At 40.1% G+C, this 27,875-nt stretch overlaps 1 protein-coding gene across 2 annotated transcripts in view; it reads left to right on the top strand.

The window, feature by feature from the left end:
- Positions 1-27,670, top strand: part of rspo2 (R-spondin 2) — a 71,637-nt gene extending 43,967 nt beyond the window's left edge. For both annotated transcript variants that reach the window (XM_061675534.1, XM_061675535.1), the window contains exons 2-4: positions 176-319; positions 539-727; positions 26,180-27,670. In XM_061675534.1, coding sequence (XP_061531518.1) covers positions 176-319; positions 539-727; positions 26,180-26,295 — 449 coding nt within the window. In that variant the 3' untranslated portion in view covers positions 26,296-27,670. The remainder of the gene's footprint in view (positions 1-175; positions 320-538; positions 728-26,179) is intronic.
- Positions 27,671-27,875: the final 205 nt, after the last annotated feature.

A 27,875-nucleotide genomic window follows, 5' to 3' on the forward strand; every position in this document is an offset into this window, starting at 1 on the left:
CTCACAATTCACAGTACATTGGTGGGAAATGATCCACAGGGCACTGGCATCTTTTTCTGAGGCATAGACTGTATCATCCTTTCACAAACCCCCTCACCAAAACCCAAAGCTCTCAATCAACTCCAGATGAAAGGGCTGATCAGGTGGACACTGATGTCTCTCTTTCTCTCTCCAGGGTGCAGGATAGACAACTGTGAATCTTGCTTCAGTAAAGACTTCTGCATGAAATGCAAGTCAGGTTTTTACCTACACAAAGGGCGATGCTTCGACATGTGTCCCGAAGGTTTTGCCCCACTGGAGGACATCATGGAGTGTGGAGGTGACAAATATGAAAAACATGCACATATTCACATTGAAGGTTTTAATTTTATTAGATTTTCTGCTCACACATTTTAAAAACAAGTAGACCACACACAAGAAGCTTATAACATCCTAGTAAAGCGCCTTCACCCTGTACCAAAGCTTAACCTGGAGCCGGTGAGTTGTTTCTAAATGACATTCTGCTGTGGTTTCCCTGCACATTACTGTGTGTCTACAGATGGCTGCGAGGTTGGGCAGTGGAGCGAATGGGGAGCCTGCACCAGAAGAAACAAAACGTGCGGCTATAGGTGGGGTCTGGAGACCCGGACGCGGCACATTGTAAAGAAACCACCCAAGGACACAATACCGTGTCCCACCATTGCCGAGTCCCGCAGGTGCAAAATGGCCATGAGACACTGCAGAAGAGGTAGGGATGTCACACAGTAATGTTGAAGTGCACACATTTCACAGATCCTCTCACAGTTCCACCTGTCTCATGAAACCTCAACACACCACATTGTTTTTTCTTCGTCTGTGCTTTTGAGGCTTTCTGTGTTGTTTCCTTGGATCGGTTATTTTCCATTGCACGCTCGTTGAAGGCAGTTCTCTCTCTGAGGTATATTTTCCCCCCACTGTCCCACCTCCCTTCTTGAGTGCGATCTGCAGGTTACCTCAATGGTCGCCTCTGTTTCCTCCCGTCATTTTGAGAGATACTGTAGAAGTATATGTGGTGCACATGGTACGCATGTCAGGTCATTAAATGAGAAGTTAAATCTTTAGTAGTCATTTTTAATGGTTCAACAAAACATTTGGGGTGATGGCTTCAGTTTCCAGTGCTTTAAAAACAAATGTCCTAAACCTTAATGTACTCTCTTGTAAACTGCTTTAGGTTAGGCCAAGTAGTACAAATATTTAATACACCAAATAAGGAGGCAATTACAGTAGCAGTTACTATTTAGCCTGTCAAGTAAAGAAAGCAAAATTCCTAACAGATAGAGAAAACTTCTCCCGCACATTGAATCCAAGCGTGATTAAGTGAAGTGTTGAAAGAGTTAATAAACTTCAATAAACTCAGCTGGTTTCTCATATTTCAACGATACAGAAGCTGCTGCTGCTCTTGCTGCTGGAAACTGTGATTCCACCGCACATTTCTTTCTTAAAGCCTGTCCTGTTTGTCAGGGAAATTCACCCCCAACCCCCACACATCTCCCAATGCCTTTGCCTTGCCTACTTGACCTTTTCAAGAGACTTTGCTACTATCTTTAATTAAAATCTTGTTTTGTACGCATGGTTACTGCAGTAAATTTTGTCTGACATAAAGGTGCTGATGAAATGTTCGTGTAAAATCTGAATTGCATAACTATTTCTATTCAGTTCTTGGAAAATAGTTGCAGGCTCCCTGTGTTCATCCCTCACAAAGCTACTGTTCCCCACTAATGTGGTCACTGTAAATCTCTCATTATGAATCCTTACTGAGTAACATCTCTGTTGTGCGGGTTTAAATCTGTGTGTAAAAGTGTCACTGTATGTACATCACAGCAGTTCCTAACCTTATGACATGCTTTATTAGAGGTACGTTTCAGACTCTGGCATGTGTTTTTAATTCCCCACTGCTTAACTGCCTGTGAAAATCCCCACTTGACAAAAGCCAATGAAACGTAACACTCTTTCCTTTAAATAAATACAATGTAGAAAATGAAGGCTGCTGAAGCTGAATGGGATGGAGAAGTAAAAAAGACCAAAAGCCATTGACTTCTGAAATGCAGGGGATGGGAGACATGTTGCAGCCGGTTTGACCAGATAGAAAATACCTATCCATTCATCTCCATACCCACTTGAAATATAAGCTTTGGAATCTATATGAGGGATTTATAGTGGTTAAATGTGGAAAATAATCTAAAAAATGAAAATCTTTATCTGCAAAATTCTCTAGACGCTATACACAAATGTGTTTGTTAAGAACAGGATTATATAACCCCATATGGATTTTGTGGATTAAACAGAGAGAGGAATTAAAACAAAGCAGCAGAGGTAAGTGTATATTACTTATGGGAATGCTTATCTGATCACCCTAGCTTGCATTTCGTAGAAGCTGAATTACACTGGACATTATTGATGGATCTCTGTTTTCAAGTTTAGCCGAGCTGTACAGGAACGATGAGGCCGATCATATTCTTTTCCTTATGTCTGGAATGATCTAATCCTCTGAGAAACTAGACACAAGCATGGAAACTAAAGTGCAGATGATGTCAAGAGGCAACTTGTTTTAGCAAACGTTAAGAGTGGTGTAAACCGTGTCTGATGCGTTCCATATAAGTTGCAGGTCAGTGTAAACAGCATACATCGCACACACTGCTGAGATTCATTAGCTGTTCTCAGCTGGTGTTTCCACTATAACTGTGTCTTGGTTCTTCTTTCTGCCCTAAAGAAGGGGGTTTATCCTTTATATGGAGGATGTATAAAATATGTGGTGGTATCCATATGTTGTTTTCATCCAACTGTCAAACAGCATTTAAGTAATCTTTTGAAGTTTGGCAATTTATTGTGCTGCTATCTGCTGGTTTATACTTATCTAAGGAATATCTAGTATCTGCGCTTATAACGTTTCACCTGTATGACGATACAGACCAGCTTGAGAGGATTTAGTTGGGGGAAAAAAGAAAAAAACCCTCAAAAGTACCCAAAAATAAGTGATGTATAAGTTTGATCTGCTTTCCAGAACTTTTGAGGCACGTCACAACTGAGAGCATAATATTTATAATAGGGCCGGGACATAAATGTGTTAGTTTCAATTAATTACTGACAACTTATATAATATAATGGAAAAGCGCATGGCTGTGTGCAAGTTGTGAAAGTACTATGTATTCTATGCACCTTAATGCGAACATGTTGCAGTGCGCAACCAGAGAGGTAAGGTTAGCATAAGTTGTAATATGAAAAAGGCTAGTTGCTCTAAGTAACTGGCTGAAAGAGGTGAATAAATAGACTTCTAGGTACTGTGGGTCTGGTGGGTTTGTTGTTATTAAATCACACTAAAATATGTATCTCACTTTTACTTTTTTTCCCTTTAGCATAGGTTTTTGCGATTAAAAAAGGTCATTTAAAAGTTTACTCACTATTTTCTTTGTGACAACAGTACCTGATAATTCCAGGTCTTTTTGAAGCACTCTACAGGTGGTCCTTGGCTCTTGAACAAGTCTTCTGATTATTCTTTGCACTCCTCTGTCATAAATCTTATAAGGAGCACCTGATAGATGCACATTTATGGTGGTATGATTGGCTATCCACTATTACGGCCCCAACTGTGCTTACTGGATCATACAGAAGCTTACATATGCACCTGTAACCAATGCCATCGTTACGTTTTGCAACAATTCCTTTTGATGGTGTTGAGACAGCTCTACGCTATTACCCATCATGAGATGTGTCTTGACTCACACCTTGGCAATGAAGGTAACTGTGTGTGTGTGTGTGTGTGTGTTTGTGTGTGTGTATAGTTGTACAACGAACCTTAGTATTGTCCACTTTATAGAAACTCGAAGTAGTGACTGCATTTCCAGTTTAAGTATGCCAAACCCTTGTCCCCGTCCATTGTGTTTGCGCCGCTGCTGCTTGGGTACACGTGAGTTGACTGACTACGTGCAGAAAACGTGCAACATGTCACGTGATGTCATTGCCCCAGACGGCTCCGTTTATAAATATTTTGCCTTTTTCCGATATTGTAATTAGTCGTTGTGTCCATTTTAGTTATGAATAGTTAAGAATATACTGTGTTTTGTCTGTTTTATTAGTCCTTACTAAAACAAAGGCTTAAAATTGGTTGACATTTACGACATGCGCCATGACTGAAATGTCTTGGTTATTGACTTGCCTCATGTTTCCCAAGCACTGTAGTTTGTTAATGATACATATCTGTTGTCTGAGCATAAATAGCATGAGTTATTATCATATTAATCTCTTGTTGTCATGAACAAAAAAGTAGTTTTTGTTCATGTAAAAGTAGCTCTTTAATATAAAAAGTAACTTTTGACGATTTCTTTTGACGTCACTGGAACTTTACGTTACTTAGTAATGTGCTATCAGCATCACTGCAAATAATTGCATTTAGCAGTATGTTTGTTCTGGATTATTGCAGTTGGCTGTCATGTATAACCTCACTGTACTGTAATAAAATGCTCCTGTGGAATCAATGAGAATATTAAGAAAATAACTTTCTCAATCATTCATTGTTATTGCGATACAGTATAGGGCTACACAAGTACAACCACTAGCATTGACACATTTTTAAAATTAGCACTCCTCTGACAGTGTCAATCTAAATAGAGGATTGGTGTCATTTCAGAATTGTTGGTAAAACTCTTGTATTGGATCTCATTCAACTTGTACCTAATAAAGGGTCCAGTGAATATGTTAAATAACAAGCACCTGTTGCTGAGCAAACTGGTGGAAAGTGTTTTTTTTTTTTTTTTCATCTAAAACATAAAAGACAGACCTGGTTGTCGTGTGCGGAGCAACGTGGCTGCAACATAATTGAATTAATGTTTTTTTTTTTTAAATGCCCTTTATCAACTCCTAGGCAGGGACTGTTAATAGTTTGAAGTTTGGATTTTTATTGAAGGACGTTCTAATCTTTTTGGGTTGTTTTGTTGTTGTGTCAGGTAGTAGTTGAAAAAAAAAAAAAAGAAAAAAGAAAGGTAGTTGGAGATAGATAAATAGAAGATGGAGAGATGGAAGAATTCATATTATCTATTTAAATACAAATAAACAAACAAATACCACTGATGTCTTTTATCAAAACTTTGATTTCTTGTGTTTATAATATTAAAGTTTGTTTATTCCAGATTCAGTGTTAAAGCAAAATTTAAGTTTGTTGTCATATGATAAACTTGAACGCTACATTTCTGGAGAGAAGGGAAACATTTTTTTATTTTGGCCCACCGTGAATTTGAGTTTGACACCCCTGAATTAAAAAACAATCTCTTACGTTCTGATTTGTTCATGTGTTTCATCTGGGTTCAGTCTAGACATTGCAATGTATTTCTTTGAACAATTTGGAAACTAGGAATGAGCCTCAAAGTTGAGGACATTTAACAGTAATTGCAGTTTACAGCCTGTCGTACTTACGGTATTTGTGCAAACCAAATCCTCTTTCACTGCTTGTCAGCAGCAACTAATATGTTGCCATATCCTTTTTTTGTAATTTAAGAGGTAATTTTGGGTACATTTGTAACATGAAACTATAACTATTTTCTTGCACGTTATATTCTGACTTGTTGTAGGTCTCACCTTTTGTAGCCAGCCATCCATACAAGACCAGAGGTTCTCAACCTTTTTGAGGCAGTTTCAGTTTTTTTATTTATCGCAGTATTGCATTTTTGTATCATGTGAATAATTATGGATGGTATGATATGACACAGCCCTTTTAAACACAAAACATGTATTAAGTGCTTATTTTTAAGAACCAACTTAGACGTGCTGAATTGAGGTAGGATGCACCTCACAGGGTGCTGCCAGAGTCATTCAAAGACGTTTAATGCAAAAGATGGAAACTATGATTAGATTTAGCCAATCGATTTGATAGATGTACCTGAGCATCAGGCTCTCGCGAAGGATTTGATTTCTCATATGTGTAACCAGAGACACTCTTCTTCCTGTGGACCTCAAAGGAGGACAAGCCTCCCCATAGCCAATCGTCTGTCATTTAAGCTCCAAAATGCTGTCACCACATATGCTTTCTGTCATACCATGCATGTGTGTCAATAAACATGTTGTGACTGTAACTACGTCTGTTTTCATCAGGATCATCTCATTCTCTCTGCCACAGTTTTCCTATGCGTCCAAGAATCGCAGTTTAGAAGACAGTATAGTCTGCAAGACTTTCATTACTACCTCATCACCCCTCCAGAGGGCAACATAGAAAAACATATTTGACTATGTTGAAGCCCAATAGACATGTCAGGGAAGGGGCAGTTGTTTATTTATTTTAGTCTTTGCTCTAGTCTGGCACAAGGGCTAATGTAAATTCAGATTCAGGCCCTGTGTTTGCATGGTGGAATTCATGCCCGGACCTGTCTGAAGCCAGTCTGGTTCTGGGGTGAATCTACAGTCCTGTGGCCCCCCTGGTCATGACTGTCTGTGAACCATCTGCTTCAAAATATCTGCCCCTGAAGAACAATGTACAGTGATTGCCCCAAATCCTCTCTGCTCAAAAAACAAAACAACTTTAGTATCTTGCAGTATCTTGTATCGTCTATGAGCTAGGGGTTGCACAATTTCAGGTTTTCAGACTAAAGTGTCGACCAGTCGCTAATGATGTTATTGTTATTTTTTTCAGTAAAGTCCTGTACTATATATTATTTTTAATGACAGGAGGGAATGCTCTGCAATAATCCATATTCACTGACAATTGACAGCTCATATAAATAATTCAAACAGAACGTGCATGTTAAAATACAAAATGTCTGGTGATGGTATTTCAACCCCGAGACAAAAATCATCTCGCTCGGTGTGCTTGCCACTGGGATAGCCAGGTAACGTTTGCACAACTTGGCCAAACAGGGAAACCTGTCCTTGTTCTGGGCCCACCACAACAGGGGGTTACGCATGGTGGGAATTTGCGATGTTTGCGAATAATCACCGAATTCTTCGTGTGTGGTAGAATAATTCTCAGTTCTCCTTGCACTTTGAAAGTGTGTGTCGTTTCAAGAGGTTCAAACAAATGGCAAAGCCGGTAGGTAGGCCTGTCACAATAATTACTACTTATCGTTTGATAAATAAAAATGGACATGATAGATTTTCTGAACTCGATAAATTGTCGGCGCGCATATCACTAAGTGAGCCGACACAGTTGGACAGCTGTGTCATTAGGCACTCGCGGGCTTATGGAACGCCGGGGGACCAGTACACTCTTACCGGTGTTAGCTCCGTCCAATACTTCACAGCCTTGCTCCTTGTGCAGCATGTAGATTTACACAACAGAGACACTTAAGGAAAAGTTAACAGTTTTTTTTATGCATGCTAGCTAACAAGCTAGCGACTTAAGGAGCTAAACAGTTTGTGGCGCTGCGGCAGCGGCGTTTAAAACATCAGCGCTTTGCTCCAAGTTGTTGTGTGTGTTATTCCCCAATTAACACACACAGGAAAGTTAACTGTTTATTATGTTCTACTTGCATAGATTTACACAACAGAGACACTTAAGGAAAAGTTAACAGTTTTTTTTATGCATGCTAGCTAACGAGCTAGCGAGCTAACGAGCTAAACAGCTTTCTTCCATCTCTCGACTGCATGTGTGGAGCTCAGCCACAGTGATCTTTGGGTTCTTCTTTACCTCTCTCACAACGGCTCTTCTCCCCCAATTGCTCAGTTTGGCCGGACGGCCAGGAAAAGGGTTCTGGTCATCCCAAACGTCTTCCATTTAAGGATTATGGAGGCCACTGTCCTCTTAGAAACCTTAAGTGCAGCAGAAACCTTTGTAACCTTGGCCAGATCTGTGCCTTGCCACAATTCACACACACACGGGCTAATACTATAGAACCCTCACACAAAGGCACATTAAAGAAATAAACAAATAAAGACAAAAGCACACATAATGATTAATGATGATTTGTTTGATGTACTGTACAGAAGATTGAGACTTTTGGATGAGAGGGCAAGAACATGATTGATGAGTCCTGCTCTAATTTCTGCCACCGTGGAATGATGGGTGGTGATTGAATGTTATCTCTGGCCAGGCTAATACAATGGGCAATCTGCATCAGTCCTTTCCGCCAGCGGGAGCCAAGTGAGAAGTGCTTTCTCAGGACAGCAAGTGAGCACTAATTGGCAGTTGCCCTGTCATAATGATTATGTGTGGCTCACATTGTGGCCTGTTGTGATTGAGGGAGCATGGTTTAATCTGCATTTAATAAGACCGCTCCATATAGGCAGACAGGAGCTAGTTAGAAGGGCTCAAAAGTATCCTGTCTTGTCAGGCCAGTTTAGATCCGGAAGTTCAGATCAGGTTTGAATCTCAGTGTGACTCTTTGCCCTTTTTATCACCACCATACCTTGCAATCTTGCAAAGTGTATTAATTACATGAAATCTCAATTAAAACTGGTTGTAAAACTCAAGAGCTCAGCTGGAAAGAGGAACAAGAAATATGCCCTTCTGCTTTAAAGAAGTAGTTCTTAGTGCCTGGCTCTAAGGCACCATGCGCATCTCTCTAACTAGTTGCAAAGTATTTTGTCCACACCGCGACTGTCCGGTTACTATGTTTAGGTCCTTACAGATGAGCTTCTGTGACCCCCTTTTGTTTTGTTGGACTTCTGATTAACTTTCCACTAAATGCCCCTGCTCTCATAGCTAAATAAATACCAGACTGCTCTCATTTTGGCGTCAACTTTCTTCAGAAATGGAATATATGTAACACCCCATAATCCTGGTGGCTTTATATGGATCGCCCATCTTTATACCACAGGCATGAGCCATAAACGTGGAGGTTTTCAAAGATTTGGGGTAGGATGGATGGAAGGTGGGAGGTGAAAGGGTTAGCAATGCTCTCAGCATCTTACTCTATATTATTGTCATCTGGTTGTTTCAAGGCAGGACGAAAGAGGAGTAGTGCCATTCAGTGTTTTTTCACACTATTCACACTCCAGTGGAGTTATGGTTCTGCTAAACTGCCTTTTGGAGACTTATTTTGGTAGTAATATTTGGAACAGAAGCTTTCTGATGAATACACAATATGCGTCTCGATTATCTTGGAAAACTCCCATGGTTGATGTCTACATACTGTACGTAGCCCAGTGGTGTCACCTGTGAGTTTGAGGATTATTTTCACATATTCATATTGACAGTCATATTTCACCATATCGTGCGTAGTATGAATCACACACTGAGAGCGGAGGATATAAGGGGCTGCCATCAACACCCCATGCAATATGCTAACAAGGTAGCGAGAAAACCAAGGTGAGAAAACAGCAAGGAATACTGGGAACAAGTAGAATCTTTCTCATGATCCCATGCTCCACAAATGGAAGCTATTCCCGCCTGCTGAGCAGTATATGGGCTGATATTACCCATGACCTGTTTAAGGCTGTGAAGCGGACCTTGGAGAGTATTCCACGTAATGGGCAGTATATGCTGATTTTTACACTCTGTGACACATACGTCAAAACCAAGTTCCCCAGGCAAATCCTGCCCTCCGTGTCATTTGTTCTGAGACCTAGCAGACAATATTATTATTTTGAAATACAGTTATCTGCCTCCTTTTTTTTTTTTTTTTTTACAGTGAACATACATTATTCTACATCCCAGAATGCATCGAAGATTTTGTTGAACACTGTAATAACAATGAAGATTCTTATTCTAATACATCAGCCATTAATTAGAGCAGTAGTTTGAAAATGGTAGATTGAAAACATCCATCAAAAAAGTTGATGGGAGGGAAGGGCAATTTAATGACATAGGGGCAACAAATGCTTATGTCAATCATTTTTGTAGTCACCAAGATGAGAGAAATTCCAAGAATTGTTTTAGCAATCATGAGATTATTGTTTTAGTAATCATGTGTTTTTCTAAAATGTCACAAAAATGTATAAACTATCGTAACAGTGTGGCTGTTTGACCAGAATGCATTTCAGATCGAAGCACAGTATTTTGTTCGACCATAGTTCTGCCTGCTTAAAAGATGACAAAAAGCAAACGAGGATGTGGAGGGGGTGTAGTGTGAAGTAGTGTTTCTGTTATTTTTTCTGGTACCACAAAAATAACTTTAAACTTTTAATTGTTTCAATTAGTATTTATATTATCTAAGAATTGAAGATGATGATGATGATGATGATGGTGATGACTGATTGATTGGATTTTTCCAAAAGCAAAAATAAAGGACTTTAACATTTTTTACATGTTTTGTTAATACATTGTTAAATACAGTATGTCTCGTAGTAGCTACTTATTTAAGAAGTTTGTGCTCAAATAATTTAATGGAAAGCAATTCATGTAATGATTTGATAAAAAAAAACACATTTACAACTGACTGCAAAGGTTGTATGAAAGTTGTTTGAAATACTCACATCCAAAAGTATCCGCAGACTCGGGACAAAAGGTAAAATGTGAATAAATGAGTACAGAAACAAATGCAGATGATCTGATAGAACATAGACCACTTAATGGTTTATTGGGGAATTGAAATCATTTGAACTCAATTTAATAAGGACAGTTTCAACATTGGATCAACATTGGAGAAGGTACTCACCCCCACTAACAAAGGCAATATCTTAGGAACAATGGCTTTGTATTGCTCCAGTGGCGTTCCAAAAATTTCTAGAATCAATGCCAAAGCACACTGAAGCTGTTCTGACCGCTTGCTCAAATTTTTCACCTGTCTAAATATCTATCTAACCTTTGTTTTAAGCAGGCCCAGTGTCAGAGTTTCTGACCTCATACTGTATTTAGATAACCCAAGCTGGTTAGTCTGCCAGACCTCAGTCAGTGCTGCTGACAATTCTCCAGTCGGCCACAAAACTTTCATCATATCACACACCATGCAGATGAGGAATCACATGCATACGTTCTCAAACAGACTGTGAGAAACAAGTAAAAGTCACTAAGAAACAATAAAATCGACCTCACAGGCAGAGCAAGTCACCACACTAGCAGCACTTTTTCTTGGTCTTGTTTCCACACCTTTACTGTCTCAGATAGGAATTACTCTGGCTTGCTTGTTACATTTCAATCAGCGAGGCTGCCTGAGGAACAACACGCATGTCATAGAGGAGGATATGGTGCACCTAGTTGAGAGCAGCTCTGCATGCTGTCTGCTTCCAGTGATCTGGCTTGAGGAGAAAAGAAGGAAATCTGAACAAGGGTGCCCGAAAACATCTGGTGCACAGTTGCAGCAACTCAGACTCAGCCGCCAGAAGCTCATTCTCAGCTTTCCTCTTCTTTCCACCCTTCTTCCCTGTCTATCTCTATATCTGGCCGTCACTTTTATGGAGACATTACAGCTTTTAATTACATCTAGTGATTCAGAGCAAAGATTTTGGCTTCTGACCCAATCTTGTCCATGAGCAATGAGCCAGGGTGGAGACTTTGAGACACAACAAAGTGACAAGTATAGACCTACTGTCTTTGGTTGTATGCACATCTTTGTGATTTTCAGTGTGTGTGTGTGTGTGTGTGTGTGTGTGTGTGTGCGTGTCTCTGTGTGTGTGCGTTTCAACTTCACAGTGAGAAATGTGGGGGGGCAACTAAAAGTAGAACCTTTATGGTGGTAAGTAGAGACCATGCAGCAGAGCCCTGCACTGCACTCCCACAATCACTGAAAAGCTGAACACTGAGGTGATGTCACACATTCGCAATTTGAGCTTAAAGGAGTGACTTTAACAGGTTTTCTGATGACATAAAACATAAGAACCAACCTGGATCCATGAGGCTGTTGAAGGTTACAAACGTCTTCTGTTCTGTTAACTTTGGAGATAAGTCCCTTGAAGAATTGAAGATGAACTCAGAGAGCCCCGAAGTTTGCCAAGGCCAATGTAAAAACATTGAAAGAAGATGAGTTTTCTTGCCAAAAGGATTAGAAAAATCTAATAGCTACTTACTTGGCCTATGGTATACCTCTCCACAAGTATGATCTGCATTCACAGATGTTGGTCAATTGAGGAGAGTAAATGCTGTAAATACAGCCATGTTATTATGTTACCTTACAACATTGGACATTAATTGACATGGATGACAACACAGTGGGGGCTCTTATCGGATCTTTATGTGTGGCATTTGCATGGTGCACATGTGCTTGTATGGGTTTTCTAAGGGTACTCTTATTTCCTCCCACATTTCAAAAACATGCATATTCGGTTAATGGAAATCTTTAAAGGGGATATATTTTGCCAAAACCAACTTTTTCTAGTATTTATCTAGGATATAATCTTGTCTGTATGGTGCCTCAGTAAATGTGAAATAGGAATTAAAATCGTCCACGCATTCCGGTAATCAGTTCATTCGAAATTCTCGAGCTTATCTGCGTCGCTAGTGAAGATCTGCGCCTTCCCTTTCCGCTCCCGAGCCAGTGCATAACAAACACGTGTGCTCTCACAAGTGGGTCTTCTATACGGAGGCAACCAATCAGAGGAATGGCGGCGATCTTAGCCAAATATGGACAAAGCAGATACAAAACTGGGTCAAACAGAAGTAGCTGTCAGAGGAGCCTTTTCTGGACACTCATATGACAAAACCAAGGTGTTTTTTAAAATGTAATTGAGACTTTTATCCTAAATCCATGTTAGCTCGTAACTTTATGTAGGTCTAAATAGCCAAAATACGGGCCCTTTAAATTTATCATCGGTGTGAATGTGAGCTTTGCACCGATTCCACTTGTTTTAGTTCTGAAAGTGGAGCTGTGATTCTGCGCTGCTCAGTACAGTGGTGGATCTATTCTCACGGGATACAGGGCCGCTGGTCACCCAAAAATCCTGAAACGTCCCTGATTCTTTGCTTCATCACCTACATGGTTTTTAAATAAATGTATCTAATATACAGTGCCGACTGGTTAGAGCGTTCTCACAGTTCTGAGGACCGGGGTTGAATCCCCGGCCCCGCCTGTGTGGAGTTTGCATGTTCTCCCCGTGCCTGCGTGGGTTTTCTTCGGACACTCCGGTTTCCTCCCACATCCCAAAAACATGCAGGGTAAGTTAATTGAAGACTCTAAATTGCCGTAGGTGTGAATGTGAGTGTGAATGGTTGTTTGTTTATGTGTGCCCTGCGATTGGCTGGCAACCAGTTCAGGGTGTACCCCGCCTCCTGCCCGAAGATAGTTGGGATAGGTTCCAGCACTCCTGCGACCCTAGTGAGAATATGCGGCTCAGAAAATGGATGGATGGATAATTGCAGTGGATATATAGTCTCCACATCCCTGTTGAATTGCCAGGATTTGGTCACGTAAAATGAGGCCTAGATCAATACTTAAAAAATTATTTCCACTATTAATGTGACCTATAACCTGTACAACGCAGTTAGAAGAAAAGAAAAAGTCTTTTAGGGAGCGGAAGTAAAAATGTCCAATTTAGATGTGGTTGCACAAGTGTGCACACGCTTTTATCACTGGGGATGTGGCTGTTTTCAAAATATCAAAACCTTACCTATGCTGATGGATTGGTTTTAGCTTGTTAAATAGATTAAAGGTAAAGAATGTCAATGGCCCTTGCATCCTGCATCCATTTTTCTGTATACAGCCCTTGGAAGAAAAAGTTGTCATAGACACATCTTTGGTCCATAGATGTGGGCAGAAGACTGCATAACTGAATGATAAGCAAAATCGAAGACATAATTGAAAGGTTACTGTCAAGAAACTGCACTCCGCCCAGGTACCATATCAAACCTCTTTAAAACATAAATATCCTTTCTTGCTGGGTGGCAAGGTTCAGGTCCGTGATCCCAATAGACCTTGGACATATCTCTTGGATTAGTGGGAGTTTAGGTCTCTCTTTAATTTGATTCCTTTCACCTTCCTGTGCTGTATCTCTAACAGATGCTATTGCCTTTTGGAGTACACAAACCTCAGTGAGGTGAGACCCTGAAATGACGGTTGAAATTGCACTGTAATCATACACATCTAAAACCAACAAGAAAATGTCTGCCATATGGCCCAAAGCCCTCTGTTTGTGTTTGAGTGAGACGCAAGGGGGATTATTGACAGAAGTTTTGAGAGCCATGTCTGGATAGATGAGCTGAGCAGCAGTGATTCTTGCTGACCCGTTTCTGTGATCCAATCTGTCGTAGCCACTCAGCTGTCCATCTGCCTGGTGTTTGACAAGTGTTTGATGCAGTGCAGGCCTTAAAGAGGATCAGGCCCTTCCTGGATGGGCTTTTCCTTTACCCTGTGCAGCAGCAGCTTTGCTAATACATCAAACACACACTCCCCTTCCTTCCACAACTCTGTGAACTAATGAGCTATTTTTATCAAACAATATGTGTCGGCTCACCAAAGGAGACTGAACAGCGCCTTCCAGGGTTAGTACAACAATCAGAGAAAACAAAAAGCACCAGCCTGAATGTATTCCCTCATCACCGCTATTGCAGAGGGGTTGCTGCCTGATCCTGATGGCCTCTGTCTCTGTTTTAGTGCCTAAGCCTGCCTGACTTAGTTTGAGTCCCCTCTCATTGAGGTCTGGTCCTGTTTTGGGACAGTTGTGCACCATGTCCAAACATGTGAGGGATTTCCTCATGAAAATTTCTCAGTAGAGAAAAGGAGGGATGAAAGGCCTTGTGCAGAAATTAGAGTGAATCATCCTGGACAATTTCCTCCTATATTGTCCTCCATTCCGTTACAGGTCCATGGAGACCAGGGGGATGCAGTCTAGAGGAAATTAGGGAATCAATGTGTGCACGCACATGAATGAAGAACACTTTGGCATGAAGGCAAATTCTTTGTATGGTGGGAACATCCATGGTCGCTGTTTTTTGTCTGTCTCACTATAAAGTAAATTGATTGAATGTTTCAATGGCTGTTATATTAAGAAGATTGAGGTGTTATTAATGTCAGTCGTGAACAGGAAGGCTTCATCATTTTTGTGACAACAAGTCAGTGTTGTTACTATAGTGACATGTAAAATTGGCAAAATACTGTCAGACCGTGTAGAAAAGCAGGACCTAAGCAGAAACCCAAGCCACTGCCGTAGAAGAGTGCATGCCAATGATGAAGTAATGAAATCCCAGGTGTATTTCAAATAACTTATGGTTTGAAATTGTTTACAATAATAACAGAAATTGTGAAAAGTAAGGTAATGAAATCATGCATGCTTTTTGTACGCTAACAAAAGCCATAAAAGGGAAAGAGTACTCTTGTCAGCCTAGTTTGGGCAAACCTATGATAGTTAGATTTTACTCTAAACCAGCATTTGTTAGAATCTCGAGTTTTAAATATACAACATTCAGATTAGATAGAATCGATTTAGAAAAAAATAGAAACATTTTTTTTGAAATAACCTTGATACTGATGGGAGCCAAGTAAGTCAAACAGCCTTGACCCCTCTTCATGGTTTGACCCCCCAGCTTACCTGAAGCCCCATCTTACACACGGTGATAATGTAGGGCCACCTTCTCAAATAATCAACAATGGTTGTAAATAGAACATGTTCTTTTCCTGTCTGGATCCAGTTTCAGAATTCAGGTGCAGTGAAACGTAGTGTGTGTGTGTGTGTGTGTGTGTGTGTATGTGTGTGTGTGTGTGAGGGGGGGTATGTACCTTTCAGCATTAATGGTGCCTTCACAGATGTGTAAGTTATCCATGCCATTGGCACTAACACAGCCCCATACCATCACAGATGCTGGCTTTTGAACTTTGCGTCCATAACAGTCCGGATGGTTCTTTTCCTCTTTGTGCCCGGAGAACATGACGTCCACAATTTTCAAAAACAATTTCAAATGTGGACTCGTCGGACCACAGAACACTTTTCCACTTTGCATCAGTCCATCTTAGATGAGCTCGGGCCCAGAGAAGCCGGCGGAGTTCTGGGTGTTGTTGATAAATGGCTTTTGCTTTGCATAGTAGAGTTTCAAGTTCCACTTACGGATGTAGCGCCAAACTGTATTTACTGACATTGGTTTTCTGAAGTGTTCCTGAGCCCATGTGGTGATATCTGTTACACATTGATGTCGGTTTTTGATGCAGTGCCGCCTGACTGATCGAAGGTCACGGGCATTCAATGTTGTTTTTTTTGCTTTGCCGCTTACACGCAATTTCTCCAGATTCTCTGAACCTTTTGATTATATTGTGGACTGTAGATGATGAAATCCCCAAATTCCTTGCAATTGTACGTTGAGGAACTTTTTGTCCTTACTATTCGACTATTTTCTCACTCACTTTTTCACAAAGAGGTGAACCTCGCCCCATCTTTGCTTGAGAATAACTGAGCAATTCAGGGAAGCTCCTTTTATGCCCAATCATGGCACCCACACCTTTTCCCAATTAGCCTGTTCACCTGTGGGATGTTCCAAACAGGTGTTTGATGAGCATTCCTTAACTTTCTCAGTCTTTTTTGCCACCTGTCCCAGCTTTTTTGGAACGTGTTGCAGCCCTAAAATTCTAAGTTAATGATTATTTGCTAAAAACAACAGCTTAAGTTTATCAGTTTGAACATTAAATAGCTTGTCTTTGTAGTGTATTCAATTACATATAGGTTGAACATGATTTGCTAATCATTGTATTGTGTTTTTATTTATGTTTAACACAACGTCCCAACTTCATTGGAATTGGGGTTGTAGTTAGATGATATGGATGACTTAAAGTTTTACAGCAGTCCACTTTTAAATGTTCTTACTGAAAATATGATTGGATTATTTTCAGTCACAGCTGCCAATACTGTTGCATCAGTGTAATGTCAGGAAAATATCACTCATTTCAGATAATTGTTATCGGAGCTCTGGCAGAACAATTTAAATGCAAGCAGGATCTTTTACCTGTTGAAAATGAAAATGAAAATGGTAGATGTGATGGAAACAAAGATGAATTGATATCTACTATCGAAGTAGAGTTCTCATGTCAAGGGTCTGTTAAATCTAAAATCATTAAGTTTTTGTTTTGCAGTTCACAGAGTGAAATCATGGAAGAGGTTGAGAAAAACGCTCAAACATTGTCTTTTTTAGATGCATCCATGTATAGTATGTATGTATGTATGTATGTATGTATGCATGTATGTAAATAGATGAAGTCTGGGTTGATGGATACGTTTGTTTTTTTCTCCTACACCTTTTGAAAATGTAAATTGTGCCAAATGATTTCATTTATGGCCACTTTTACTTTATTTTAGATAGTTTTTTTGTTTATATGTTCGAATAAAGCAATCAATTAAGTCTGCAAGGCATTGCCTGCATCATATCAAATAGTACGTGTGTAATATAGTCAGAATCAGAACCATCTTTTTTGTAGTTGGAGCTACGATAGTACTACAGCAAACAAGCCACTGTAAAAAAAAAAAAAAGTCCAGAGAGTCATTAAGCAATATAAAATGTCCAATAGTTTGGTAATACTGATCCAATGACAAAATGTGCAGATGATGCAGAGAGTCACGAAGCAATGTAAAAGTATTACGAGATGATCAGAGACTCTTTCCTCATATTGATCTACCGCATAAGAAATGGAGCCAACTATAGCTCATTCTGTGTCCTTTATTAATGGCAGAGATCACATCTGTACTAACTTCACAGTTTGAATGATCAATTTGCTACCATTCATCCCAGCGTGTGACCGATCTGTAAATCTTTCGTTAAATTGTAACTACTCCCTCGTGTGCCGCTGCTATCTTAAGCTCACTTTGCCTTGACCCCAGCCATACAAGAAATACAAAACTATCAGGGCCACAAGAGCAACACGCCTTCAGGAGCATCACCACGGCCCTTCCTTTGATAAGTGCTGAGCTTGATATTTTTCTCATCCGAAATGAAACACCACATTAAGCCATTCATTAAAGTCAACTAAGCCTAATTATGCCTCACTTACCCAAGTGCCCATGCGGCATGAGAGCCACATGTACTTAAGTCCAGATGTGTCGATGAGTCAGTCTGGAGATAGCAAACCGCAGAGGGGGCTTCACTCGTCTCAGGAGTCCTGTGGTTTCCAGGCGCATCAAGCTGAGCGGGCCTGTCGTTAATGGCTGTTCACTGCCTGGCTGCTTACCCTCATGGCACCATTGGCTTGGTGAAATCACTGTTACTTAGTTGAGAGGGGGGGAAATCAAAGTGGAAAACAAAAAAGGAGCTTCATGCACTCAGCAGTCAGTGTACACAGAGAGACAGAAACAGAGCAAATATTGATTGTATTTATTTCTGCCTTGAATTAGCACCTCAAGTATTGCACTTCAAAAAACTGGAAGGCGTATTGTCATGAAATGGAACTCTTCTACTATTTCTCTTTCTTGGTGTATGATATTGTACATCAACATAGAATTCAGTAATAATAGCTAAACAAGATCTGCTTGCATTAGAAGCGTTTTGATTTGGATTTCATTTGAATCATTTTCCATTCAATCAATAATTTTTCAAACTGGAGTACATTTAAATTTCGACAAAAAGGCTACTGTTTAGGTAGAATTGTGTTGCATGTGGCGAGCATGTCTGCCTCGCAGTTAATGGCTCTGATTTCTAATCCCAGTTTGGACCTTCCAGTGTGGAGTTTGTGTGTTCTACCTCAGGTTGGATGATTTTTCTCCAGGTACCCTGGTTTCCTTCCACACATTCCTGCTCGGTTAATTGAAGACTCCAAATTATCAAAATGTGTGATTGTAAGTGTGAATACTCAATAGGCTGTGACTGACTGGTGACCAGTCCAGGGTGTACCCCACTTAGGGCAGACTCTTAGATGGATTGATGGATGGGTACTGTGTAGAGTATTGTGTAATAGTCTAACTACACTGCTGTGGAGTTGGATTCTTTTTAAAAAAATGTTTTAAAGAAAAACCAGGTGTATCTTTCCATATAGTGTAAATCTTGCAGAGAGTAGCTTTAAACCAATAAACCTTGCATGGGGCGGTAAGAAACCATCTGGTCCTGTGTGGGGCCCTTGTTAACTTCCTTAGTCTGCAATACTGCGAACCTCTTACGTCGAATCCTCCTAAAGTCTTATAATATATGCCACTGAAAGTCCCACAGATCTTCAGAGTTTAAATGGCCAAGTCTTGCTAGACCTCAGTGAGTGTGTATTTTGCTTTTTTCTTTGTCATTTTGTGACACTTATTCCAAGAGAAGGATCAGGTTACACAAGGGGCCTTCGGAGAAGTAATACAAGAGATGAAATGTTTACACCAGAAGTTGTATAAAGAGGACATTCAAAGAGTAATACTTTGATTTCCATTACGGTTGACGTGTAGTGAAGAGTGTTGACCTATGCATTGATTGTCAGAAAAGTGAGCGGATTGTATCGGATTTAGTGGGCAGCGTCACTGTTTCAACTTTTGATTCCTCGCAGAATTAAATATCATTCAGGATGATACTGAATTCATAGTTACCCAACAAGCATGCTTTCGTGTTCCAATGCCACCTGCGCCACCAAAATGCAATATTGAAAAGTGGTACAGTTCGGGTCAGATATTCTTTATATATATATATATATCCATCCATCCATTTTCTGAGCCGCTTCTCCTCACTAGGGTCGCGGGCGCACTGGAGCCTATCCCAACTGTCATCGGGCAGGAGGCGGGGTACACCCTCAACTGGTTGCCAGGCAATCGCAGGGCACATAGAAACAAACAACCATTCGCACTCACAGTCATGCCTACGGGCAATTTAGAATCTCCAATTAATGCATGTTTTTGGGATGTGGGAGGAAACCGGAGTGCCGGAGAAAACCCGCGCAGGCACGGGGAGAACATGCAAACTCCAAACAGGCGGGGCCGGAACCCGGGTCCTCAGAACTGTGAGGCTGACGCTCTAACCAGTCGTCCACCGTGCCTATATATATATATATATATATATATATATATATATATATATATATATATGTATATATATATATATATATATATATATAAATATAATATATATAAATATATATATATATATATATATATATATATATATATATATATATATATATATATATATATATATGTATGTATGTATGTAACAATGTAAACGCAATGTATGTATGTATGTATGTAACAATGTAAACGCAATACAGCTCCTTCTGTATCAAATCGAACCGAACTGAATCACTTCGAAATGAGGCCAAGGGAAGATAATCAAAATACTCTCTTCCATAAATAATATGTGATTAAATTGATTTGTTTTAGTTTCAGACTGTAGGTCTCCAGACAAACATCCTATTTAACTTCAGTGCGGTTCTGATTTTCCCAACTGAATTTACTTTTGAAACTACAATACCAAAGTTATACTGTATCCTCCAAGGTGCATCTTGGAAGGATGAGAACGCATGTCCAAGTGTTTCCAGGATTAACGATCCGAACAAATAAATCATTGAATTTCCTTGCACAGTTGGAAACAATGTCTCCAATGAGTCTGTTAGAGACAGTAGATGTTTATAAGTGAAGGTATGGAAGAGAAGCTTCGGAGTCACAGAACAGAATTTGAGCATTTTTAGAAATTGTCGTGGAAGTTTTTTTCCATCATACTTGTTAATCCACCTTTAACACGGGGGCCAGAGGTGGTATCCCAAACTACACAAGGGAATTTGTTAAGAAATTGTGAAATGCAGTAAAGTGTCATATTAAATTTGGACCAGACTGATGGATACTTTAATGTGCAGGGTCATCCTCTGTTCTTTGGCCCTACTGGACCATTTGTGGCTGATTTTTGCTGCTATGATAGACCTTCTCAGAGAGGAAAAAACACGCTGTCCATACTGACTATTCGCCATATTAATCACCTTGTCATTCATGCATGTTTAGCTGGGACTTTTCCGCTTAGAGATGTTAATCTCCGAGTTGGTTTTCACTTTAACTTATTGTCAGTAAAAAAGCGCATCAAAGAGTAAATGGGTGAGCTAACATGCGTTAATCCCTCTGCATGTCCAGCACCAGGTTTTAGATGAGAAAATAATGACCAAACTAATCCCAACATTAGCTTTTTGATTTGGAATGTGTATGTTTTAAATCATTTTCGCCCTGCTGCCTATTGATAGGAAGCAGAGCATGGGACAGGGTAGAGAAGGACAAAGTGTAAGAGTGAATGAAAGAGTGCGACACACAGTAACCTTGTTAGAGTTTAGTGACACTGTGCAGAGCCTCTTGTCAGTTGGTTGGCAAGATGAGCGTCTTGTAAATGATTGTTCTCCCAGTCATGAGGCTCGGTTCTTTTTCCCAGCATGTGTTTGCCTTAGTATTTCTAAAATATTGCATTTTGCCAGGGCGGCACGGCGCACGACTGTTTAGCACATCTGCCTCACAGTTCTGAGGACCGGGGTTCAAATCTGGCCTCGCCCGTGTGGAGTATGCATGTTCTCCCCGTGCCTGCGTTGGTTTTCTCCGGGTACTCTGGTTTCCTCCCACATCCCCCAAAAAGTTCATGCTAGGTTAATTGAAGACTCTAAATTGCCCGTAGATGTGAATGGTTGTTTGTTTATGTGTGCCCTGCGATTGGCTGGCGACCAGTTCAGGGTGTACCCCGCCTCTTGCCCAGAGTCATCTGGCATGCCCACGACCCTAGTGAGGAGAAGCGGTACAGAAAATGGATGGATAGATGTATTTTGCCACATATTTGGTACGTTTTTATCTGGAAATAATCTCCTATTCTGAACTGAGGTGTAATTTAACTGAACCTTATTTGAGTGTTTGGGCCAAGCTTTGGACTAGATCTTATCGAACTTTAGCTCACCTGATGTCATCTGGCTGTGTGCCACCAATCAGATGAGATCTTAAGAGCAGTTTGGAGAAGCATCATCGTATGTAACCTTTTCCCAGTGTGTAAGAAAAGAGAGCACTGCCTGGATATGTCTCCTTTTCCCTTCACTGTGTTACAAATGTATGTGCGAGGGGGCCCTTAATGGTTGATAATCCAATTCCTGCCCCTGAAATCAAATCTCACTGGCGCCAGTCGTTCTCTTTTTTCCCCTCACAAATGATGGCCTCCACTACGGCCTGTTTATGTAAGAGATGAGCCGCTGAATATGAATTTACTCTCATTCAGTGCACCGCTTCAAATTTGTTGATTTACAACTTGTCAACCCCTCCCTTTTCTGTGAAGGGTATTAATAGCCAGGGGCGGTTACAGCAGAATAGGATCCTATTTATAGTATGTCTTAATGCTTTCTTGAGGTCAGTCATCGATTTTTCTCAAACCACACACAATCGAGATAAGATTAGGCCTTCAATTTGTGCAGTGCTACCAGCGTTGTTAGTGGATGAAATCCTTTGGGCTGCACTTCTAGTCAGTGCATTTCTATTTGTTCACAAGTCAGTTGCAGAGTAGCAACATCTGCTCATGAGAATTTGTTGGACAGTTTACGAATTGGAAATCACAATACAGTAATTCGGTCTGGCCTTTTTTTTTTTTTTTGCTTCCTTCTCCCTACAATACATGACAGGCAATGCCTGTCAAGAGTTGAAAGTTTCTCACGTTAAAAATACTCAAAATAGAATTTGTGAATCCAAAATGCACTTAATTTGCCCATGCCCAAAGTGTGTCAAACTGCGCAAGAGAATCATTTCAACCCTTTCTGATCTTTAAACTAAATACTAATTTATGAATTTTAATAACCATAAGTGTAGCCCTCCTCCTTCCTTAATAACGTTTGTCATTTTTTTCTGAAGCAAATGTCAGTGATCTTAAAGAGTTCATGTGCAGTGGCCTTGTTAGAGACTTGTTTGCAGCTCCTATTCCATATTTTCTGTCTAAGGTTGGAAACAATTGCTAAGATTTATTCTTGTGTGATATTAATACCTTTAAGCAGCAGCAAGACTAATAATATGATCTGTGTAATAGTTAATTGGAAAAGCAACTTGTTCTTGGATCTTTTCCATGAATTTGCCTTGATTATCTCTGAGGGCTGCGAACAGCGCAGAAAAAGCTGAAATTTTTGCCAAAGTATTTCTCAGTTGCATGTAGATGATATAGTAGCTTACACTCAGAGGAATACAAGGAATTACGGGTATGCCTTTGTTTCGTACACGCACAGACACAGGAACATGAACTTAAAAGAATTCCACCAAAGGTCGTTTCTGACAGCAATAAACAAGTGTCCCGCCACAAGCTCTGCTTCTGATTTTCAATACAAAACATTTTGATTTGCACTTGAGATTTTTTTTGTTTGTTTGTTTATTTTTTTGATTTACATTCATTTCCAGCTCAAATTCAAATATCAAGCCGGCAGAAAAAGATTGTATCTGTAAAGGAAAACTAAACATTGGTGAGTTATGCTTCTGCTGTGGTGTGTAAAGGCAGCCAGAACGGAAATAAATAGCATATGAAGGATCATAATTTTCTGTTAAAAGCTATTCTCCTTTAATTCAATTCTTTATGTTCCACTTACAATGTAAAAATGGAGACAGCAAATGGGTTTAAACCTTCTGTGCTTCCCAAGATAAAATCCTCTTTACATTCCATAAGATTTATGAATATGTTCTTAGTTTTGAAAGGAATTATCAATTGAAGTTAATAATTTGTTTCCAGGTAAATGAAGCAGCCTCCTCTGTGAACCTTGGCAATAAGCTTAAGTAATTACTGAAATATAAGTTGATGAAAGCGAACAGGATGCATGGTGCCTCGAGGAAAAACTAAACGGGAGTTGTTGGAAATTATATGATATATTATCTCCGCTTGGATCAGAATCTGGAGGAAGAGGTTTACGTGGAGATTGGTTGCCCTCTAGCTGCCAACACTGAGAAGTTTGTGTTCAACATGCGGCCTAAAATAGCACGGATGCCAGTCACTTTGCAGAGTTTGGGCCAAATCCTTCAATATGGTACAATAATAATGGTGATATAGTAAGACTGGATGTACTGTATGAATCTACTACAAATGGTAGTCAGGTTAATCTCAAACATTAAGGATATTATTTATTGTGTTATTCATAACACAAGGGTGCATTTGCTTTGTAATTGCTTCCATAACGTCCTCTTATGCTATTCAGAATGTTTTACATTTCACTTGTCCATCACAGTGGAGCTGTCAACTTGTCAAAGACAAAGACACTATAATGGATGAGAAATAAAAACAACACAGTACCAAACTCCAAAGCAATAACAAAAACTTTTTTTAAAGCCGGGAAATTGAGCAATTGGTCAATGTTTGTACGAAATGATCCGCACATAACACCTCGAGAAGGCAGAAGTTTGATAGGGATACCAAACACAAGTATAAACATTTAACGCTTCATTGTAGACGTTCCCAGTTCCCAATCCCGAACACGACAACTGTTTTTTCACTTTCATCTTTATTTACATTTCAAACAGTTGCTGTAAATGCTTAAATTTAACCTTGTGTTCAAGGAATCGAGTTTTCCGTGTTACAGGAGTTTAATGGTGGACCAGTTTCTTTATAGCTGTCAAATATAATTTACAATGAGTTTGATTCACTAATACTGTTGTTTATCAGGCACCTAGCAACACTGTTTTGAATGAAAATTGCCTCTTTAAATGGCTAGGAAAACTCTGCCATAAGCCAAATGTCTTTCAGGTCCAGGTTTGCTTTAACAAACATTCTCGCGCTGTAAACCATGCTAAAAATCTAAAGTGGCATCAGTTAAGCAAGTGTACAAAGTTTTCCGCTCACATTCTTCCATGTCAGGGCATACAATTTCGATGGAAGTGATGTGAAAGTTGTTCTCACAGGGTAAGCTGTGTGTGAGAAGCTTTATGGCCATGGCTTAAATTGGCAATGTGGCTCAAAATAACCAATTGAGATTAATTGCAGGAAATAGCTCTGAGATGGTTTGATGTTTGCATGCATCTGTATTATTCATCGAGAGAGCCTATTAGCAGGGCAATATCTCGCCTTCTCATGCGTGTCAGTTTAAAAAAAAAGTGCAAATTTTACTCCAGGAATGGGCACAGGGTGTGTTCTCGGGGTGCTTAAAAGGCCAAGTGTAAGCACATTTGAGAAGGCAATTAGGGATAATGCCATTTTACACACGGTTACCTATTTTTTCGTGAGAAAGAGCTTGAACAAGTGCAATAAGGAGAGCCAGAAGCTATTGAAAGCGTTCCCAAAACATGTTTATTTTTCTCGAGCATCACTCCACTCTCACATGAACCATAGCGTGGAGTGAACTGTTTTCTACATCAGGACCCAGATTTGGTCTCATCATCCAAGATTCACTGTACTTGACCCCCCCATTAGATTTTCTTTTACCTTAAATTTCCTCACTCTCACTCCCTTTTACATAAATCACACACACAAAACACACACAGACGCGCGCGCACACACACACACACCGCGTTATCTTATTTGTGGCCTTGGCAGCCAGATTGTTGCCTTGCGGTTTAGTAGCCTGCGTTTTCCCTGTCACAGAGAGTTGAGGGTGCAAAACCTACACCACACATGCTTCTATGAGGACAGCCTGTCATTTTCCAGCATGTCTCGTCCCAGTGGGAAAACCTGGGATGGATTAACCTTGGGCTGAGGGACGAAGTTGGGAAGAATTGAGTTTCACAAGTTTCTGCGCTTTTCTGTTCCATTGGCACTGGAAAGTGTTGGGGTGAACAGATAGTTCAAATCTCATGTTCAGACCCGAATACTGAAGCTAATAACATATACTACAGATTCATTTAATGCTTTGTATGTATTTGATATCATGTTAGCGTGTGGTAATAACGGAACCAAAGAGTCCATGGAAACTCTTTGAAAGCGCAAGCGCTGTAAATCTTGGAAGATGATTGGACAAAGTCAGGTTCACAAACTGGCTTGTCCGGCTGGTTCCACTGCCAGCTTGGTGAGCACAAGTAACACAAGTGTCAGTTAGGAGAAAAGCGGTAAAGTGCTGTCTCTTTTTAATGCCAAAATGAAATATAAAGGCAATGACATGAACAAAGCTTCACAGCTAATCGCTTTAAATAACTGTTTGTCTGATCATGATAAAACTGATATCTGGAAAAGAACATGCCTCCCTGGGGCAGTACTTGGGGCGCAGATGGGATTTTGGAACTGGGGGTGGCAGGGACCAGGCTGATAAAAATAAGCATGTTTGGGGTGATGTAACTACAAAATGGCCGAAAATTACAAATTGATTTACACTATATTGTTATAATGCAGCCGGCACAGTGGGTGACTGGCTAGCACATGTACCTCACAGTTCTGGGAAACGGGGTTCAAATCCGGCCTCACCTGTGTGGATTTTGCATGTTCTCCCCATGCCTGTGTGGGGTTTCTCTAGGTACAACCGGAGTTTTATGGTAAGCAAATGAGAAAGGAGCTGATTAATGGGATAACATTTTATTCTCCTTTTTTCCTCAGGAGGCTCAGGGAAGCATCGATCCAAAGAACCCAAGAAAAAGAACAAGAAGAGGCTGCGATTTTGGGCCCAGGACCAGCACAGTGACCACTTGGCCTCTGCACGCTCCAGCCAGTGAGGACTGAAAAGATGGACTCACCATTGAACAAAGAACCTACGCGAAGCTGCTAGCTGCAACCATGCTCTGACTGACAAATATCACGAAGCACCGTCAACCTCTCTTGCTTCTCAGACCTCCAATAACATCCCATATACCCCCTCACCTACCAGAACATTGCTATGATTGGTAAATTTGTCACTGCAAAAATACAGTACGTGTCTACTATACAATATCAGTACCAACACTCTAAAAACATACTCCACACACTTGCCTCTTGCTGCTTCCCCTTGGCTGCACTGTTCAGCCAGGTGACTCAATTTCCGCGACCCCACCCCACGCCTTGGCTTGTGGACCTTTGCAGTTGACATGACTGAACTCATTTCCCCTCAATAATAATGTCATTAACTGTCTAGGGTGATGGAGGATGGAGGGGCAATCAGAGACTGGAAAGGCGGGCAAGCCAAATAGAGGGAGGTGGAAGAGAAAGGTAGTGAGAGAGTTGGCAAGCTATATTGTTCAAGGGAGAGTAGGTAAGGGGAGAGGAAACTAGGGAGCAAGTATAAAGATGGCGGAGGATAAAGAGGTATGAGATTGGGCTAAGGAAAGTGAGGCTGACGGCCAAGAAAATGGCACCTTGAGCTGAAAGAGACAGTTGTTTTGTTTCTATATTTATGTCAAAGCTACCCTCACCTTTCTGTCTGAATGGATATGGACTGTTCCCATGTGTGGCCTTTATGTTCTGTACATTTTTGAGAGTAATATTAAATAAATTACCATGCATAGTTGAAAAGTATTTTATTCTCAGCACAAACTGTTTACGTTCAGTCCGCTGTATGCTCTAACTGTATAGTGTGCATAAGAAAAGAACCTAAGAACTTTAGTTGTTTGACTCGCATGGCAAGAGACACACATGTACATAGTTTATATAATTCTGAAAGCTTATTGCTGTATTTTCAGTATTGACTTGTTCACCATTCTAACTGTTGTAGAGAAACGGCTGTAATACCAAGTTGCAGATTAAAATAATTAAAAACAATAATATAGTCAAAACATAGCTACTTCATTTATTTGGTATATATTTGATTTATTTATTAATTCTATTTGGTACTTTTTTGTTCAATGACAATTTCGTTTTGCCTCATACTGTTACTCTTATATGCTTTAATATTCTTTGAGTTTGACATAATGTGCATATCTGCAAGAATTAGTTTTTTTTAATGTAACAGTGTTGTATTCCATCCATTCGACCACATCTACTGATTTCATTGTTTCAAAGAAGAAGCGAAAATGACGTATACAACTCTGCTTTGATATATTCTGAGTTTAATAATTAGACGCCAGCAAATGTATGGTCATAGGACTGCATATGTGTACATTGTGTTTTATTAAACAACATTTCATGTGACTGTATGATGATTGTTTGTTATCATCTATAGCTCTAATATATGTGGCTACACTCTGAAAAGTCTACAAAAGTGTGTCGCAACTTTGCAACAGTAAGAAAATACAGGGCCCAGGTTGACAACAGTTGAGAATCACTGTTATAGAGTCCTATTTGTCTCATTGAAAACACATTACAAAAATATTAGGTTTTTTTT

The sequence above is a fragment of the Phycodurus eques genome, chromosome 4 (assembly GCF_024500275.1).
Source record: "Phycodurus eques isolate BA_2022a chromosome 4, UOR_Pequ_1.1, whole genome shotgun sequence".
Taxonomy (NCBI): domain Eukaryota; kingdom Metazoa; phylum Chordata; class Actinopteri; order Syngnathiformes; family Syngnathidae; genus Phycodurus; species Phycodurus eques.